The 19,678-nt window shown below is 37.0% G+C and overlaps 1 protein-coding gene across 1 annotated transcript in view; it reads left to right on the top strand.

Moving 5' to 3' along the window:
- Positions 1-19,678, top strand: part of chm (choroideremia (Rab escort protein 1)) — an 82,151-nt gene that overhangs the window by 36,571 nt on the left and 25,902 nt on the right. The window contains exon 9 of the mRNA XM_002938547.5: positions 13,662-13,739. Coding sequence (XP_002938593.1) covers positions 13,662-13,739 — 78 coding nt within the window. The remainder of the gene's footprint in view (positions 1-13,661; positions 13,740-19,678) is intronic.

The following is a 19,678-nucleotide window of genomic DNA, read 5'->3' on the forward strand; positions in this document are numbered from 1 at the left end:
GTACCTGTTGTACTTGCAGATAAATGGCCAGTGGTTAGTCTGTACGTATTAGAAATACAGTTAATCATTTTTATTTGTTAGCACTAAATTATACATAGCAATAAATAACGTGCATTGCAATAAATATGTTGTCAGAGAAGCAGGAAAATTACTTGTAGCTTTCTAAAGAACAGGTTTATTTAAAAGGGTTAATTTTATACCCTCCCACTGGCACAATCTCATAAAGAATGTCTTGAGAAACTTGTTTACTCATCAATTTAATATTTATTGTAATGTGTTGTTTGCAAGACAAAAAGAAAACAAAGAAAGGTATTGATCAATCCGTTCAGTATCTGTGCAACTAATAAAACTGCAAAGCCAACATACCACGTCAAGGTAAAGCCCATATGCTGGTCCTTACATTGTGAAGACATAAGACCACCATTAAAGGATATATAAACCTTAAAAATAAGAATGTAAAATTGCTCAAGATACTCTCATAATCACTTAAGCAGTTCATTTTTTTATTTAATACATTTTGTAACATCACAACATTCTGGTCACTTCATATGACTGTACTGTTGAGGAGAATACCGTGTTTCCCCGAAAATAAAACACTGTCTTATATTTTTTTAAGTTCCAAAATATGCACTAGGTCTTATTTTCAGGGAATGTCTTATTTTTCCATGAAGAAGAATACAGTACACATTTATTCCATCGTTTAGGTGAGATTTATCGCCCAGCCCTAGATGGGTGTCTTATTTTCGGGGGTTGCCTTATTTTCCGAGGGGGGTGAAAAATTGGGGGGGCGCCTTACTTTCGGAGGATGTCCTATTTTCGGGGAAACAGGGTATGTTTAGAAGGAAAACTGATGTTGCTTCTCGGGAAAGAAATGAGAAAGGTCATTGGAGGCTTTGATCTCTTTGAGCACCATCAGAAGAGTTCTCTGTTTTCCTTCTGAACATATTCTGAACAAAAGTAATGTTGAGGTGCTACAACCCTGCAGAATAACTGCTACAAAAATATACAACGGGGTTTGGGGGGTGTTTTAGTAACAAGGTTATGATCATAAAACTGTCACATCTCCGAAGGTGTTTGGATCAGCACTTTAAAGTTTCTAGCTAATTGCAAACTAGGATACAGGGACCTGCATATGTGCCCATGTTTGACAGTCTGCAGCCAGTCATAAGCAACTTAAACACTTAACACTTAAAGGGAAACTATACCCCCCAGAATGAATACCTAACTAACAGATTTATATTATCTTAAGTGACCTATTAAAGAATCTCGACCAAAGTGGAATATTTATATGTCTCAATAAGATTACATGACTATAAATAATGCAGCTCTAACAGTAACAGGAAGAAGTGTGGAAGCAAAAGCAGAACTCTATTAATTGGCTGATGTGGCCTAGCTTGTATGTGTGCCTTGGCTTGTATGTGTGCACTGTGAATCCTATGATTTCAGGAGGTGGCTCTTAATTTTTAAAATGGCAATTTCTATTAGGAGTACCCATTACTAAAAAGGTATATTTTTATGAAAATGGTTTATTTAGATAAAGTAGGGTTTTACATAGGAGCTTCTTAATGCAATATATTTTAATAGAGACCTACGTTGTTTGGCAATAGTTTTCCTTTAAGGGCTTATTTTTCAGTTTTCGAGTTTGTGAATTCGAGTTTGTTTTTGTAAATTGAAATAACTCACATATAGAACACTTGCTTATTTATTAATGTGGTAAACTCGTGCTCAAATTTTTGTGATTACAAACCCGAATATGTCTACTCGAAAATTGACTTTGCCTAGGACAACTTCCATTAATTTCTATAGAAAATCGCAAGCTTTTAAAAGGTACATTTTTACATTCGAGTTTTCGGTCTTTGCACTTAATAAATACCAGGCAGTCAGGTTTTTGCACCATAACTCGAATTTGAGTTTTTTTAAGTGCAAAAAAATCATCAAATCAATCAAAATCATGAAAAAAGAATCAAACTCGACCACTGATGCCAAAATTTCTAGCAGTCCCTGCTAAACCTTATCTCTACTTGCATGCTGAGAAGGATTTTGATTACAGTTGCTTATGTCTTCTTGACAATGAAACATTTTAAATCTCTTTTTTTCAACTTTCCCTTTGATTTTAAGTTGAGCAGTCAAGTATGTTTTTCTATGGTAAAAGGAACTAACTTTTGCTGCTACTGTTTGTTTTTTTCTTTATGGAATAATCAGCAGGACAGTGGGATAATTTATCACACACAAGCTCTTTCTCGTGTGATTGATGGATAGACTGAAAAAAGCAACTCAATATTTTTTTAAGGTTATTTACAGATCAGTGAACATTATCGTTCATAAATCTGTGGAACACTCCTGTGCCCTTGTACACATTCTCTTTAAGCTTATATAGTGTAAGATTTTTTTTTTTTTTTTAAATAACTCTTCCTAAATTAGAATTAATGAGTCAGTTCAATAGTTAATGTGGGTGGATAGGAGTTGGGCAGCCAGTGTTATTTTTCTGCTCTTGGTACTACAGAAATAAAGATGTTTTACTAGCAATTTTCTGTTAATTATTTTGGTAAAAAAAACAATATGAACATCCTGTGATTTTTATATACTGTAACTTCATAGAAGGGCAATTATGATGATGATAATGCTTTTTATGCTTAAAGGGGATTAGCGATGAGCAAATCTGTCCCGTTTCTCTTCGGCGAAAAATTTGCAAAACTATGGAAAAATTCAGGAAGCGTGTGTGCCGCCTGTCTTTTTTGATGTAAGCGTGCCTTTTTATGACGCACCTGCATCCTTTTTTTGATGCAACCGAGAATTTTTGCGTCACATTTTTGCAGAAGTTTGGCAAAACGATTCACCAATGGTGAAATAAGGAAATTTGCTGCAAATCCATGCCTGGCAAAAAAATTAAAGTGGATCTCTACCTCAAAAAGGAAGAAAAAAAAACGATTTTAATATTTACATTAATTTCCAATGCATACTTTATAGTATAATTGAAAACAGTCTTTGTTTAGCTCTTTCTGCACTCACTGATGGTTCTCACTCTTGAAACAGTGTCACAGAAGTCAGTTATCCTCCAGGTCTGTTAATCAGCTGGGTTCTGCTACAGTGTTTCAGAAGTCAGAGCCCAGGATTCATAGTTGCAAAGGCCACTGGAGAGACAAAAAAAATAAGTGTGGTGTGGTGCATGTGAGTAACAATAATGGCAGTTTACATAATGCATACTTTTGTGTGTTGTTAACGGCTGCTTAAAGAACCCCACTTGTCCCTGTAGCCCTGTAAGGGTTCTGTAGGGCTTTCAATATAACTAATAATTGCTTTTCAACAACATAGTAATGACAGGGATCTAGGACATTTATTCCCTTTTGTGTTTAATTATGGCTGCCTTTGTGCTCTCTGGTGGGCTTTTGTATCTAAAAATTGCTTTGGGTTTCACACCCATCTCGCTATTGTATGAGAAGGCTCTTGCACTAATCTCCAGAAAATATTTTTATGTAATATAATTTGTCTTTGAGAGACAGTAAAGTTGTAACACTTATATAAAACAGTCTTGTATAAAAGCTAAAATATTTTTTTTATCTTTATAGCTGTAAATATAAATATTCATGTTTCCCTTAGTAAGGGGAAATTAGCACACTTTTTTTGTGCAGCAAGTATGTTGAACTTGGTTTGCTGTATAAAATATCTCACATAATTTAAAGGAGAAGTAAAAATATAAACTAAGTAAGCTTTATCAATAGGTCTATGTAAATACAGCTGTAAGCACTCACAGAAAATCTGCACTAAGTCCTCTATCTAAAGAAACAAAGGATTTCTTGCCTCCTTTTTTGTACACATGTTCTTCAGGTATCAGACTTCCTCTCAGGGCCAGAGTCTGAGCAGCTCTCTCCCTTCTGCTGCCCCCCCCTCCCTTAAGAATTCATAAAAATCACCCCCCCACCCTTAGGAATGTGTGATCTGAGCTACAACGGCTAGAGCTGTAGAAGGAAGCTAGGAAGACCAAGCTAAAATAGCAGCTGCGATCTTAAACAGAGGGAGATGTTAAGGTTCTTTATTCAGGTATAGTAAAGCTTTCTGCAGAATAAATATAGCATTCTAGGAGCCACTAATGTGGCAAATCTATTGGCAGTAAGGTGCGAAAATTACTTTTTCTCCTTTAACCCTTTAAGTGCCAGGCGAATTTGGCATTTCAGTTCCCCCAGTGCCAGACGTTTTTTAAGCATTTTGTACTCATTCACTTTAACAATGTTTTTTGGTAGGAAAACCTCCATGAAACTAGGGAAATTATATATAGTTTTTTTCGTCACTAATTGGGCTTCAACATACACACTGAATTTTATAACTTTTCTGGAGATATGATGTGTATTTTGGGTGAAATATGTAAAAAAAAAAAAAAAAAATTATGAAAATTTTTATTTTGAGGTTTTTTTTCCATAGAAAAGTTGATTTTACACACATTTTTTTGTTGTTTGTAAAAGCCCTGATACTCCCAAGTCCAACGATACCAAATATGTGGTGGTAACCCACTGTTCCTGTCCAGAAGTAACCCCCAAACTAAAGCAGAACTTTGTACAGTATCACACCAGAACAAAGTGCAAAAGCGCTTGTAACAGTTGATGCAGCATAACTTATATGTAAATCTAAAATATCCCCTCATGTTTGGTATTTTTAGAAACTGCAGACCTTCAGGTTTCTAGGTGCAATCTAGTTTTCACTCAAAAGCCAAATACTTTTTGTCAGCGCATCGTGAAATTTGGAGCAACTTGGACACAAGATCAAATGTGGAGTTGGCAAAAAAAAAATCTCAAAGATTTTCGAACCAAGGCGAATTTGAAAAACAAACTTCTCCCGAACAAAATTATGCCCCATATGTATGGGTGCACATAAAGAGGTGGCCACCAAACACCCCAAAGCAGGGGCAATGCATAAGAGCAATTACAAAAAAAAATTGGGGGGCTGCACTCTATGTGCACTACCTGCAGTTTTTCAGTGTTAGCCCTCCTACCTGTGAAAGAACCCCCGCAAACTATTTATTTCCAAAATGTGCACACCTTCAGCTATTCAGAGACAAAACTCTTCTCTTTCTAAATAGAAAATTGTGTCCGCAGTCCCTTGCAGAAGTCAGCGCTTTGGTCAGAAATCAAGGAAAAACCAGATACAAACCTAGATTTCTTCCCAAAATCTCCATGGCAACTAGCAAAATCTTATTAAACATCAATCTGCAAGTTCTCCTGAATAAAACGATACTCCATATGTATGGGTGCACATAAAGACGTGGCCAAATCAAATCACGAAAATGCAATAAAACCACTAAAAGCAATGAAAACAATAATTGCAATGAAATCAGTGGTCAGAGCCCTGGATTCACCAATGTCACTGAAAAACCAACCTTTTTTGGTGCACTAAACATGCAATAAAGAACAATGCAAAGAAAACACAATAAAATAAGTAAAATCACCTAAACCAACAGAAGATCCACCAAAGAACAATGCAAATGTAATGAAATCAAATCACGAAAATGCAATAAAACCACTAAAAGCAATGAAAGAACAATAATTGCGATGAAATCGGTGGTCAGAGCCCTGGATCCACCAACATCACCGCAAATTCAGCACCCAATAGCAATAGAAAAGCTAAAATGCAATAAAATAATTAAAAAACAGAAATCAATTATGAAAACATGTAATTATGTTATAATTATAGAACAAGATCAGAAATAAAGTTTTAGTGAAAAAAAAGACTGCCAAAGAAAGCAAAGAAAGAAAAGAAATAAAGAAAAAAAATAAAGTGGAAGTGTATGTGTATGTGTGTGCTTGGCAAAGTTGTCTGTAAGTGTGTATGTGTGCAAAAGTGTGATAATGAGAAAAACAGAAGAAGAAATAGAAAAAAAAATGAGACAGTTTAGATAGAAATAAGCAAAATAAACAGTGGTGTAGAGTTGTAGTTCAGCTCGCCCAAGGCAGGCAGGCGATCAGGGCGACCCAGTCTGCCAGGAAGGCAGCAGGGGGGGTCCAGCAGTCCACGTGCAGGCAGGAGAGGAGGAGGCGACAGTAGGAGGGGAGCTATTTAAAGGGACAGCAGTGGACACGTTATCATCGCGGGCCCACTGCTGTCATTGGCTGGGGAGCCAATCGGTAAGTATGACCTTATTTGCTCGTTGACTAGGGGGATGTGGGGGGTTTACAATCGCGCTGCTTTAAAAGCGAGCGCAGCGCTTGTAAACCCAAAAGTGTTGCAGGACGTAGATTCTATGTCCTGTGGCACTTAGGTACTTTGGTACCCAGAACGTAGAATCTATGTCCTGTGGCACTTAAAGGGTTAAAGGGGCATTACAGTTTACTTGGTTTATTATAAGTAAATTGTAAATAAGTAACTTTTAGAATCCCTCGAAACAGTCCCTAAAATGACATACCTCTCTCACAAAATTAAGTCTCGTGTTCTTTAAAAAAGAAACTAAAACCTTGAGCTGAAATCAGTTACTTACTTATCTACAATAAAACTCCTCCCCCAGTATACTAAGCTTTCTTTTGCCTTTGTCAGTCAAATGAGCTGTCTAATGCACATGTCTGATTGGTTTCTATTCAAGCAGAAGGCATTTAGCATGCGCAGTAGACATCTTTTTGACAGGCTTCCTATTCAAAGAAGAATCTGTATACAGAAGGGGGAGGAGCTTCATGCACAATAAGCAAGTGACTGATTTTTGGTGCATGCTTCTGTCTTAGAAAGGACATGAGACTGAATGTAGGGAGAATGTTATGTCATTTTGGGCTGTTTAGAATCTTTTTCGAAATTTTAAAATAATAAGCCTTTCTTTTCCTTTAAGGAAACTTGCATTCTATTAACAGTATTCTTTTCATTTCCTCACAACTGCCCATGATTGTTCATCTGTAGAAAAACACTTTAGCTACTTTTTACATTGCATCTCAAGGCATTTCTCTCTCATCACATACGCTCTGTCTTAATTCACTGGGATTTTTGCACTGAGATATACTTATTGAAGGCATTTATGTATTTTATTTGTGTTTTATGTCTTTTTGAGGAAAGCCAATTTTAACTAGCTGCGGGTAAATGAAAGAAAGCAAAGTCACCCGAGACCCTGTTCTTTTTAAGATTAGCTGGAAGATACTAATGTATTGAGTCAGGCTTTTTCATGCCTTCCGGCATCTGTCTCCTTTGATCTTTCCCTAAGGCACCTCGTGCCATGTGTGAAGGATTCATCTTAAGCAAATAGGGCTAAAAAAAAAAATCTATATCCATCTATATAAAAACACTGCCATGTAAGCAGAAATTGCTCAGTTGCATTATCTGTCGTACATGATGTAGAAACAGTTGGAAAAAAGCACTTGTTATTTTGCATGGTACCTCTTAATAACCTGCATAGTTTCTAATTGTGTGTAGCTACATAAGCAAATGCCTTTAACTAAAAGTATCCAATAAGTAATCTAACAGCTGTTTTAAACTCCATTTCATCATCCCTATCAGACTTTGCCTTTTGGGGAATTCTGTTGGTAGTAATTTTCAAATCATGTAGTCACAAGTTAAACTTTTTGAATAGTTCTCCAGAAGCATACTTTTAAAGGAGAAGGAAAGGTAGAAGCTTTATCAGAAAGGTCTATGTAAATACAGCCATAAGTACTCACAGAAAAGCTGCACTGAGTCCTCTATTAAATTGATACTGACATCAAAAAAGTTATTTTTAAAAAATGAATCTGCATCGAAACCTACCTATGGGTCATGTTGACCATTTTTTCCTGAATGTTCTGTGTCTCTAAGTAAATCTTACTTAAGTTCCTGGACCCGACTGTCTGACAGCCCGACTGTTTCTTCTCTAGCTGTCTGTCAGACGTGGAGCTTTCTGACGTCACAAACTGGCAGGAGCCTCCCCTTACACATTCTCTTCCTTTGAGCCAGCGTCTCTACCTGACCCTCACATGTGACCTTTTTCTTTTCCTTTCCGGATCCCTTTGATGTTTAACATGCTCCGTCTGCTGCCTGTGAGTTTTATTTCACCTTAGCCATTTCCTATCCTCACTGGGCTCTTCGTACCTCTCCCTCGCCCCCCCCCCAGGCAGGCTTGAGTGCTCCGTCAACTGCCTGCTTCAGGACTCTTACACGTAATTGCAGGACCTTGAAATTGGATGAGTCCTTTTCTGTTTTTTTTTTCTGAAGGCATTTAAAAGGTAGCATTCAAGAGAATAGGAAAGATGGCTGCCCTGTTAAACTTTAGTTGATATGCTCGTTCTGGTAATGCGACTACACTTTTAAAATGTTGTTATAACAGTAAAGTAACTTTTAACAATAAAATTACAATGGCAGGTTTTTAGAAAAAAGTGTAATAAGTGTCAGTATCACTTTAAAGGAAACACAGGATTTCTTGTCTTCTTTTTTGTAAAAATGTTCTTAGGGTATCTGACTTCCTCTCTTAGAAAAATCCTTCCTTCCTGGGGCCAGAGTCTGGGCAGTTCTTTCCTCTCTCCCCCCTCCCGCTCCCCCCTCCCATAAGAATTCATAAAACTCACGCCCCCCCCCACCCTTAGGAATGTGTGATTTGAGCTACAACGGCTAGAGCTGGGACTTAAATCGCTTACCTTTTACCCCGTGCTGGTGCCCCTGTTAGGAGATAATAGCACCAGCCCCAGGGTACCTTGAGTGAGCGCTTCCTTCTTCCTCTTTTTCTGCCGGCGAAATCCCTGGGCCGGGCGCTTGTGCAGTAGAGTATTATTGTATTACATAGAAGAAGACAATATATAATTGTATTATATTACTTCAGCAATTTGCCTGGTATCCATTTTCCCCTTCAGTGTTACCACAAGACAGTTTAAACATGGTACAGGTATAGGACCCGTTATCCAGAATGCTCAGGACCAAGGGTATTCCGGATAAGGGGTCTTTCTGTAATTTGGATCTCCATACCTTAAGTCTGCTAAAAAATCAATAAAATATTAATTAACCCCAATAGGATTGTTTTGCATCCAATAAGGATTATTAATATCTTAGTTGGGATCAATTACAAGGTACTGTTTTATTACTACAGAGAAAAAGGAAATCAGTTCTAAAATTCTGAATTATTTGATTAAAATGGAGACGGGCTTTCTGTAATTCGGAGCGTTCTGGATAACGGGTTTCCAGATAAGTGGTCCGATACCTGTATTAATTATGGTATATTTTAGTGGTTAGAATTGAATAGAAAATAATCCTGTTTTGTTATATTTACTAGGCCTAACATAATATCTAAATTTTATTAAACAAATCCACACAAAAAGAAATAAATATATGGTATTCTGATGCAATTATGACAATTATTAATAACTAATAAAAATTCAAATTACAAATATATCACATGCAAGCATGGCTGTTCTATTTGCATAGTGTCCTGTTTTTCTCTGATAATCAGACATCACTTGATATTTTGAAGTTCGATTCATGCTTATGCAAACAGGCTTTAATGTTAAAGAATAAGTAAACCTTTTTTTTTTTTTTTTTCTATTAATAAAATTACTCTAAACAGCTTCCCAGAATTGCCTGCTTTTGTCCCTCTGTTCTTTCTGACCTGGTTCCTCAGTTACAAGCTGCTCGATTCCTCTCCTACCTGTAGTCGAAGTGGAGAGCCTTCTGCGCATGCCTGGAGGCAGCAGGAGCCAGTTTGTGCATTAGCCGGGTTTTTTCTTGATGAGAGACCTGAACAGGAAGTGGGGGCATGGCTTCACTCTGAACAAGGAAGGAGAGGAATGCAGCAGCTTGTCACTGAGGAACCAGGTCAGAAAGAACAGAGTGACAAAGGTAGGCAATTCTGGATGCTGTTAAGAATAATTTTACTGATAGAAAAAAAAAAAAAAAGGTTTTCTTATTCTTTAAAATGTTTTTAGAATCCTTGGTTGGTGCTGCACAGTATGGAAAGACCCATTGCCTGGAAAAGCCTAGGTCCCAAGCATCTGGTGTTTCCAGTTCCTAGACTTCTGCTTTCTCTCTTTACAGTCATTGTATTTTCCTTATTTCCTAATATATCTGATCTTCACTTATTACTCATGCAAGTCATTGTAAAGGCTATGGCACATGTTGTCTTTTGATTAAAATGGCCATTGCATGCCACAAAGCACTTCCCTTTGACATCAAAGTGCTACACGATTCCCTGCACGAGAGAATATCACCTGAAAACACAGTGTGTTTTCAGGCAATAATCATGGGACTTATATGAATGTATGGTTCTCCACGGTGGGTTAATCACTGCTGCCACAGCCCTAGGGGAATTTAATTTTATTCTTTTAGAAAAACAGACTTTAGGTCACTAGATACAATGAGTACAATAAGCATGGTGTACATAATTCAAGGTGAGAAGTACAAAAAAATCTATTTTTGCATCACATTTAACAAGCAGTTGCATCACAAATCAAAAAGGACCCCACCCTATATAAACGTATGGCATATTTCTTATTGTTTGTACAGAGCATCTTGTCTCAACATATTTGCATGTATTAGTGTGAGCTGCCACATTGGTTACCTAATATACTCCCCTGTGGTCATGAAGTAGTTCTCAGGTAAGCAATGCTGAGCATATGGATTCAGCATGTTCTGTTCTGACTTTGCCTTAATATTTCCCTATTGTGACTGAAATGGCATGTGTCACATTTTAAAGAAAGGTTTATGATATCTGTGTACCTGGCTGTGTGCTATTGTATTATATTACTTAAATTAATTATTGGAAATATATTTCACATGCACATATGTACAGTTTAGCGCCAATTACAGAACAACAAATTTCAGGTCATACTGCATTTTGGTTGCCCTAATGACTAAAAGGCTAACACACTAACTTTAGCTTTTATGTTTTAAGTGACTCCCAACAATTTGTTAGCAAATGTACATTGTGCAGGAATTTTGTTTCTGATTTCAGCGAAGGCAAGGCTATAGCTGGGAAGCATGATTGGCGTCTCAGCACATTGAATGTAGTCGCTACACAGAACTGAAACTGCCATGTTCTCGAAAACAGATGCGGCCAGCCCGAAGCCTATTTTCTTTCCTGTTACATTAGTGTTTAATTAAAGAAAACAAGTAGTTGCAGGCATTTACTTTCTGTGAAACGTAATGAAGATTTATTTTGGGAGTGACCTTCACTGTATTAGCTGAAACAGTAATCAGCAAAATTAATAGAATAATCAAATTATACACAAACTCATAAATCATCATGAGTAGCGCTGTCAGGAGTTCAGCTATTAATGGACCCTATTGTTTTGCAGCTGTATTAAAAATTACAACTGCTGATTCTGCCTTTGATAGAAACTGAAATGGCATTTAAAGGCTACGCAGGATGGGCCTACCAGGCCAAACATTTTCACAACTGTTAATTTAGCTGTAATATGATGTGAAGTCACTAGGGCAAAGTTGAAGTGGAGTACAGTCTAGTTCTGTCTTTCAGCAAAATTCTCTTCATTGTTGGTGACAGCAGCAAGTTAATTAGAGTGCCGAATATCAGTTTAACCGTCTGTCGTTTGGGGTTAATGGCATCAAAGTCTTACTTGGTACTTTGGCTGTGGCCAAATAAAGCTGAATGGTCTATTGTGCAGATGGGGGATTGTGGGATTTACCTGACTCCATCACATCATGAATACTGCATGTTAGCCTAATACTTTGTTGTTTGGACCTCTGCATTGAATGTTCCCATGGATGAGCTTTCCTGTGAAGCTTTAAGTACTGCTGAGTATATCTCCTGTCAATGATATGATAGCAATCATTTGTTCTGTATGTTGGCATGCTGTGTTACACCTCAGTGCTGTCAACGCAACATCCTAAGACTCTTGTCTTTTCATCAGACAAAAGCCTTTCACTGCTTTACTGTTATACGCAGTCTGCAGCCATTGTGTCCTTTACACATGTGTGTGTGGCTTTTAAAGAAATAATCTATAAACACTCAACAGTCTGATATTGCAGCAAGCTACTTAAAGGGCATGTTTACCTTAAAATGAAGGTCTAGATTTACATGATACTAGAAATTAATTTCAATATTCTTCATAACATAATCCATATGTCTACTGTATGGTTTATGCCCTACAGAGTTTAACCTTGTTGGCTTTTGTTTAAAAAAGAAAAAAAAAACGGCTCTTGTCAATAATTCTGGTTCTTGAGAGCTTGCACAGACATTGCTAATAAATTCAGCATATTCATGTATCTGTTATCCAGAAACTTTTATCCATCCTTAAAGTGTATTTTTTATGCAGTGCAGTTAATTTAAACTAGCAGTGTGCAAATATGGATGCAGAATTGTGTGTATTAAAATATCTTGTTCAAATGCACTTGCAGTTACTTATGCTTAGATGTATTAGCACAAGGTAGCTGTGACCTTGCAGCAGGTACAGAACTTGGTTTGCAAGTTGCTTCTATTGCCGTTCACTGCACAGTTCACACTACATTTAAAGGAATACTTTTTCTTCCCAAATGCATTAGTTAATAGAGCTTCTAAGATTTACTGGCACTGTTTGAATACCAATCTGCAAAAGGGCATAAACTTCTTATACATTAGAGCGTACTTTTTTGTATTTCCAGAATTTGGCCTAAACTGACAAAAGTTTAAATCTCAGTTTTCTGCTTAAGGAATTAAAACATTTGCAGGGTAGTTTGAAATTGTTTTCGATTTATATACTAGTTTAGCAGATTTTTAAGTAATTTAGAAGATGCAAACATACAGAAAAATTGCACACAATTCTGAAAATTATGTGAGGCTTCTTATTAGTGATTATCTCTTACTAATTTTGTTATCTTCATTCAAGCTCTTTGATTTGCAGCAATTGCTTGTAGCTCTGTTTTTATTGATATTAGATAGAAGCATTTACTTATACTGTACATGGGGGCAAAAGCTTTAAGCAGAAGCAAATAAGGGTGGGGAGACATTTTTTATCCTAAGTGTAAAAACTGTACTACAGTTCCCAGTATCCTATCAAGTAGATGTTCACCTTTGGGTTAACTTTAAGTATGATAGAGTAATATTCTGAAATAATTTGCAATTGGCCTTCATTTTTTATTATTTCTGTTTTTTTCATTATTTTGCTTCTAGTTCAGCAGCTCTTCAGTATGGAATTTTAGCAGTTATCTGGTTGCTAGGGTTCAAATTAGCTTAGCAACCAGGGAGTGATTTCAGTGAGACTGATTTATTTATTGGAGAGAATCTGAAAAGAAAGATTAGTAATGAAAAGTAACAATACAACTGTAGCCTCACAGAACAATAGATTTTGTCTCAAGGATCAGTGACCCCCATTTGAAAGCTGCAAAGAGTTGGAATAAGATGGCAAATAATTCAAAAACTCTAAATAAATAATGAAGAATTGAAAAGTTGCCTAAAATTGGCCATTCTATAACATACTTTACTCTACATACGTTAAGTTACTCTAAAGGAGAACCAATTGTTTAGATATCCACATCACTGAAAAACAAGTGGGGCTAAGTTTTACTTTTAAGCAGTGAAACAGGGATGCAGTTCTTTGCAGTGCTCTCTTGCTATTTAATAAGTTGCAAGTGTTTCAGGCAATATTTGTAAAGTATTGTTGTTTGAATTTCATGTTTTAGAATATTACAATAGCAGTATCATCTAAGCAAGCATCATTTGAATTTCTGTGTTAGCTATTGCTCAGGTCAAGATTTGTTTTACGCAAGTTGCAATTAGATGCTGTAATATTTTCCCTTTCTTTCTGTAGGATGTGTGCCGTATTCGGAGGAGTCTATTGTCTTCACCATTCGCTGGAGTGCCTAGTAGTTGATGGAGATTCAAAGCTGTAAGGGCATTGCAAGTAACCTTTCTTTATTTACACTCAAAGCTCACAAGGAAAATGAATAAGTTGAGTAAAAAAAGAAAAAAAATCTTCAAAGACCCAGTTGATATTAATGGCATAGCAACCTTGATTAAAAATAATTTGTGTATTGGTCCTCTAGAATGAAGAAAGTGGGGCCACAGTATAAAAAAGAAATTAATTTCCCAGCAATATCACTCCAGCTCCTGATCACCCAGGCTTGGAAGACAAATCATTTCAGCTGCCGGGGGGCTGGCGATGAGTGATGTTAGTTTTCCTTGTGGCCTTACCCACTCTAATTGATTTTCATCAGATGACACAAAGCCCTCTGTTATTGCATTTTTAAAAATGGAACTCACCTAAAGACTCATCAGATTAATCTCTGCTGATAATGCATGTCACTCTATGAGAAAAGACTTTAATGAGTTTTAGTTAGATTGTTGTCATAAACTACCCTACCCTTTCATCCCAATGCAGTTTCTGGTGATGGCTTGGTTAACCTTTTGGTTGCTGAAGAGGTTACACAAAATGGCTGACCTGATCTGCCTTTTAATAAGGTCAGCGAGACAGCAGAATTCCACATCCCTTTCATGTCGACAGAACACAGTCATTTAAATATTTTTAAAGCTCTTTTCATGTTTTCTAAATGCCCATTCTGTTTCTCTGAGTTCTGGACAGCAGTAGATGGAACAGATAAAAAAGAGGCGCCAATTTTCTTTTATTTCAGTTATGTTTAGGTTAAAAAAGTGAGTATGTGGTGGGGCAGTGATCTCTCATTGGTAAACTAACCACTTCTTGGAGAATCCTGTACAGATTTCCATTAAATAATGTAATTTCTAATTTGTATATTATATAAGCCATTAGTTAGCTGTGTAGCACATATTTTTAAAGTAGGAAGGCCAGCACTCAGTCCTGGTTTTCCTTCTTTAGCTCTTATCCATTGGTGACATGGCAGAATTCTCTAGAAGCAGCACCACAACTAGAAAAGCACCTTAAGTGCAGGAAGCACTCCCAACAATGTTATATTTTGACACATTTTGTAATGACTTTGTTGCATGTTTCTTTAAAGTGAAGCCAACAGTGAAAGAGTTCATTGCACAGGTCCTTGGGCATGTATATTTAAACATTAACCACAACAAGAATATTTACATTTACTGTGGAAAGTATTCCATGTAGACACAAAATTCGGCATTGTTGGCTAAGACATCCTAACCATATAGACATTACATATTCAAGAGAGGATTCAGAGTGACACAGTCTTGGCAGCAATTGTCTAGTGAGCAGCAAATATATTCTTGCATCCTGTCACTCAAAGCTATAAAAAATAATTTCTAGACAGCAACCTAAAAGTCCCAAATAGTTCCATATTTAGTACAGGTATGGGACCTGTTATTCAGAATGCTCTGGACCTGGGGTTTTCCGAATAAGGGGCCTTTCCGTAATTTGGATCTCCTACTGTAAGTCTGCTAAATAAATTATTTAAACAGTACTTAAACTCAATAGGAGTATTTTGGCTCCAATAAGGATTAATTAAATTAGTTGGGATGAAGTGCAAGGTACTGTTTTATTATTACAGAGCAAAAGTAAACCATTTTTAAAAATGTGAATTATTTGGTTAAAATGGAGTCTATGGGAGATGACCTTTCCGAAATTTGGAACTCTTTGGATGATAGGTTTCCGGATATGGGGTCCCATACCTGTGCTCCACTGTTAGGCAACAGGGTAGGCTGCCATCATATCCTGCTGTTCACCCATGCATACCTCCAAGACATTGTCTATCAAGCTCAAAAGATAGAGTTTTAAACTTCTGCAAGAGGATACAGTCCTTGTATCATTGGTCTTGTTGGAAACAAAATCCAACAACCATAGCACCAGATTTAAGCCATACTTTGATGCATCCCTCTCCTGCCCAAGGATAGTCATGTTCTTTACAGTTCTTAATAATATGACCTGCCACAGCTATTGAGTCCTGGTAGCCACTGCTTAGAAAATCAATAAATCCTGTATTCCAAGGGACAAACACTAAATAATATCAAATTAACTCCACAGCAGTCACACCTCTGTGAGTTTTAGGTGTCACCTATCTGACGAGTTACAATGTGCCATTGTGATTGGGTTAGTGGAAGAGTTCATATGCTGAGGACTTCCCATACCACTCAGTTGAACTGAAGAAGCTGCTCGGATGAGTAGTGAAACGTCTTCAATGATTATTTAGCAAGTCCAGTTGCTTAAGATTTACTTATACTAGATATACCATGACCTGGATGAATAAAAATCTTCATAGTCATATTGCTGTAAATAAGCTGCTGGCTGACAAAATACTATATACCCACCCAGTAGAAAGTTATTATTTTAGGTTCTTTTGGCAGTTAACTTCCTGCCACCCCTCCATTCACAAGATAATTTAATACTGATAAATGCATTCACTGCCCAATATAAAGTGTCCAAATAGTGCTAAGGCTGTTCTTTGCTGTTAACTCCTAGAAAACATGAATAATTAGACTAAAAAGCAGTGCACAGTACCTAGTCTTTTTTATTATTAAATATCCACACAGTTAGAGGGAAAGGATGACTTATCTTACGGGAATGGATGTAAACTTTGTGTTTCTATGACTAGGAAATCAGGGTTTGAATTATGGTGGTAGTTGGTGTATCCCAACTTCAGAGAAATATACAGTTAATTTCCTGCAACCCTTAATGGGACTAAGAGGGTTTAAGCTTGTTAAGGAAAGTTTATGAAGCACAAAACTATTGAACGTTAAAACATCACTGCTTGCAAACAGCCATTTGCAACCTGCTTTAGCAGCTGTTTTGTTTTTCCAGAAAAATACAGTTTGGTTGCTCATGCAATACTTGCCTTGAGATGGTATGGTAAATCTGAGGATTTACATTTTATTCGCTTGTGCATTGCGGACACAAAGGCATTTTACTGAATAAGATCCATCAATAGGACACATGATTAAGCTATATTCCATAGCAATGACAGAAGGTTAATGTTTGCATTTTCTACCAGTGTCATCCATATGTGCAAGTAAAAAAATCTTGTCATCTACATAATTTCCCTTGCAGATACAGCTCACGCGCTTCATGTTATCTTGCCTTTCTGCACAGGCACTTATATACGTGCTCTCTACGATGAGTAATTCTTAGGCAAATCATTTGCACATATTTGTAATTCTTGGAAGAGCAAAGACTGATGAAAAGCCTAATAGATAAAAATAGCCATGATCAGATAAAATGCTTGGTTCTTCTATTCATCTGTTACAATGAAATTGCTGGTTTATATTATTAAATTTTGGTAAAGGTACTAATGTCAAAAGAAAATGTGTTGTTTTGGGTTTTTTTTTGTGCATTTTCATTAACTAATTGATCAAATGCTGTTAATCCCTGTAGCACAGAATGTAACCATGGAGCTTATGCTATACACAGTGAGAAGGTCAGCTGATTAAGCTGTCCAAGAGTGAGTTGGTGGACCCATTGCCTTTGCATGTTTGGTTTCTGCACAATCAGTAAGCGATCCATTCATAGGTATGGTAGTTGCTCAATACTGAAAAGTCTGTTGGCTAGATCAGTAATATTAGTGATCACCATTTTTGGTTGTATACATAAACAGGCAGTGTGTGGCCCAGACTAGCAATCTGTGGTTTCTGGCAAATACCAGAGGGGCTGCTGTAAGATGCCATTGACATTAACTAATTATGTCATTCCAGGGACTTCATGTGTGAATTGAACTTTCTGTGTATCATGTTTTAAGCATCTTTTATGCTGTTAAACAATTTTACATAATATGAGTATATTGCCCCTTGTCATTGCTTGTAGACCTATGTAGCAAACTCCAGGGCACCAGTGATTTACCAAAATTGTTGCAATACAAACTGAAGTTTCAGGGGTCACTCAGTACCCCTTTCTCAGAGCCAAATAAACAATACCCTTTCCAGTGAGCACCAGGTACATAGGCGGATTTTCAATAAGGCTAGGGGAGGCTAAGCCTCCCCAAACCTGCTCTGGCACCCTAAAAATAAAAAAATAAAAACCTGGCTCTGTTTCGCGCTGTGCTGCAAATCTTCTCCTGTCCCTGCAAGCTCAGGGTTCTGCTCTAATCAGCTGTGCTCTGATTGGATCTTTCTTCTTGTATATTCTCCAATCAGAGCACAGCTTTCTTGACAGACAGTAAAATTGACCAATCAAGACACAGATGCAGACAGGGATCGGGAAATTTTGCAAACTGCAGAAATGAAGACTTAAAAAAGAAGAATCTGCAGACTGTAAGTTTACCCATGAACCAGCTTTGAACTTTGCTGCAGTTTTCATCCCACAGGTACTATACTGTATATGTTCTAAAGACTGACCCACTAGCTGGAATTAAATTGTTTTTTGTCATCTGACATTTATAATATCCCCTACCCTAAGTTAATTTTTCCCCCTGACAAAGCTCATTGTGCTTTTATATATTTGTTATGGTTTTTTGCACATTCTATTTTTTTTTTTACTTTTGTCATTGTTTTTTTCATTTATAGTAAGTTACAGTGGGGCCAATGCTGTGTATCAGTGCCAGTGTTATAGTGCCAGGGCCTGAATATCTGCCATCTGTACCCACTGCACCTCATGGCATATAATGTGCTGGTTTTGTATATAAAGACTGCGTCTCACTGTATATAACGTGCCTGGGATGTCAGTACCTGCGGCCTCACTTTCTATAAAGCTAACTTAAACACATCTAATGGGGAGGTTCACTTTTAAGTTAATTTGTAGTATATTATAGAATGGCCTATTCCTAGCAACTTTGCAATTGGTCTTCCTAGTTAATTTTATATAGTTGTTGAATAATTTGCCTTTTGCTTCTGTCTCTTTCCAGCTTTCAAATGAGGGTCACTGACCAAAAAGTATTGCTCTGTGAAGCTACAGTTTTATTTTTCCATGCAGGCCCCTTAACTATTCAAATTCCCATCTCTTGTTTAAACCACTACCTGGTATATAAGACCCTAGCAACCAGATAGCTGCTGAAATACCAAATGGAGAGCTGCTGAACAAAAAGCTAAATAACCAAAAAACCATTAAAAATAAAAGAGGACCAATTGCAAATTGTCTCAGAATATCAGTGTCTACATCATATTAAAAGTTAATTTAAAGGTGAACTACCCCTTTAACCTAACTGAACACAAATGTATAGAGAACCCCTAACAAAAGTGCACGTATGAATGCTTTTACATCCTAAGCATTTTAGGGTTAAAAAAATCCCCCCCACCCGCACTTTTGCACAGTATCCCTGGGAGTCAGTGGGAACTGCCAGAGGTAGTTGGGAGGTTAATTTTTTACACCAGCAGTGAATCCACTAAGTGTCACATTAGCTGTAGGTCAGTCTGTGTATGGGCCATCTTTAGCCTCCCCAAACAAAAAAGTCATCCTCCGCCTATGACCAGGTACTTTTCTGACTAATATGAAATAATGTGCATTGCCTTTGTGATGTGATGGTTTCCTTCAAATCTGTAAATCAAATAACATTGGTTTACTTTTTGTACATAAGCTGAACTTTACTTTGTACACTACTACATGGATTCCAGTTGGTGGATTCTTACATTATTAGCTGGTTTTGGTGATTGACCTGATGCCCATCTAGGAAGTGCGGAAATAAAAGTGAAAGTTATCGCTGCGCATCAGGCATAGAGGCAGGGCAGGCAATATATGATTGACAGCTGTGTTTTTTAAATACTTTCATAACACATATGGATGTTTCGATATATAAAGAATGTTGGTTTTATGTTTAATTTGAAATGGACTTTTATTATACAGCTTTTTGTCTGGGTGACTGGTCCCCTTTAAGCAGTAACTGTAGCAGGTTTTGCCTTCAAAGTAAAACTTATGGGCATTTAAGTTATAGAAGCTGTAACCCATGAAAGTTCTTTAATTGCTTGCGCGTTAAACAG

Source organism: Xenopus tropicalis, chromosome 8 (genome assembly GCF_000004195.4).
Source record: "Xenopus tropicalis strain Nigerian chromosome 8, UCB_Xtro_10.0, whole genome shotgun sequence".
Classification (NCBI taxonomy): Eukaryota; Metazoa; Chordata; class Amphibia; order Anura; family Pipidae; genus Xenopus; species Xenopus tropicalis.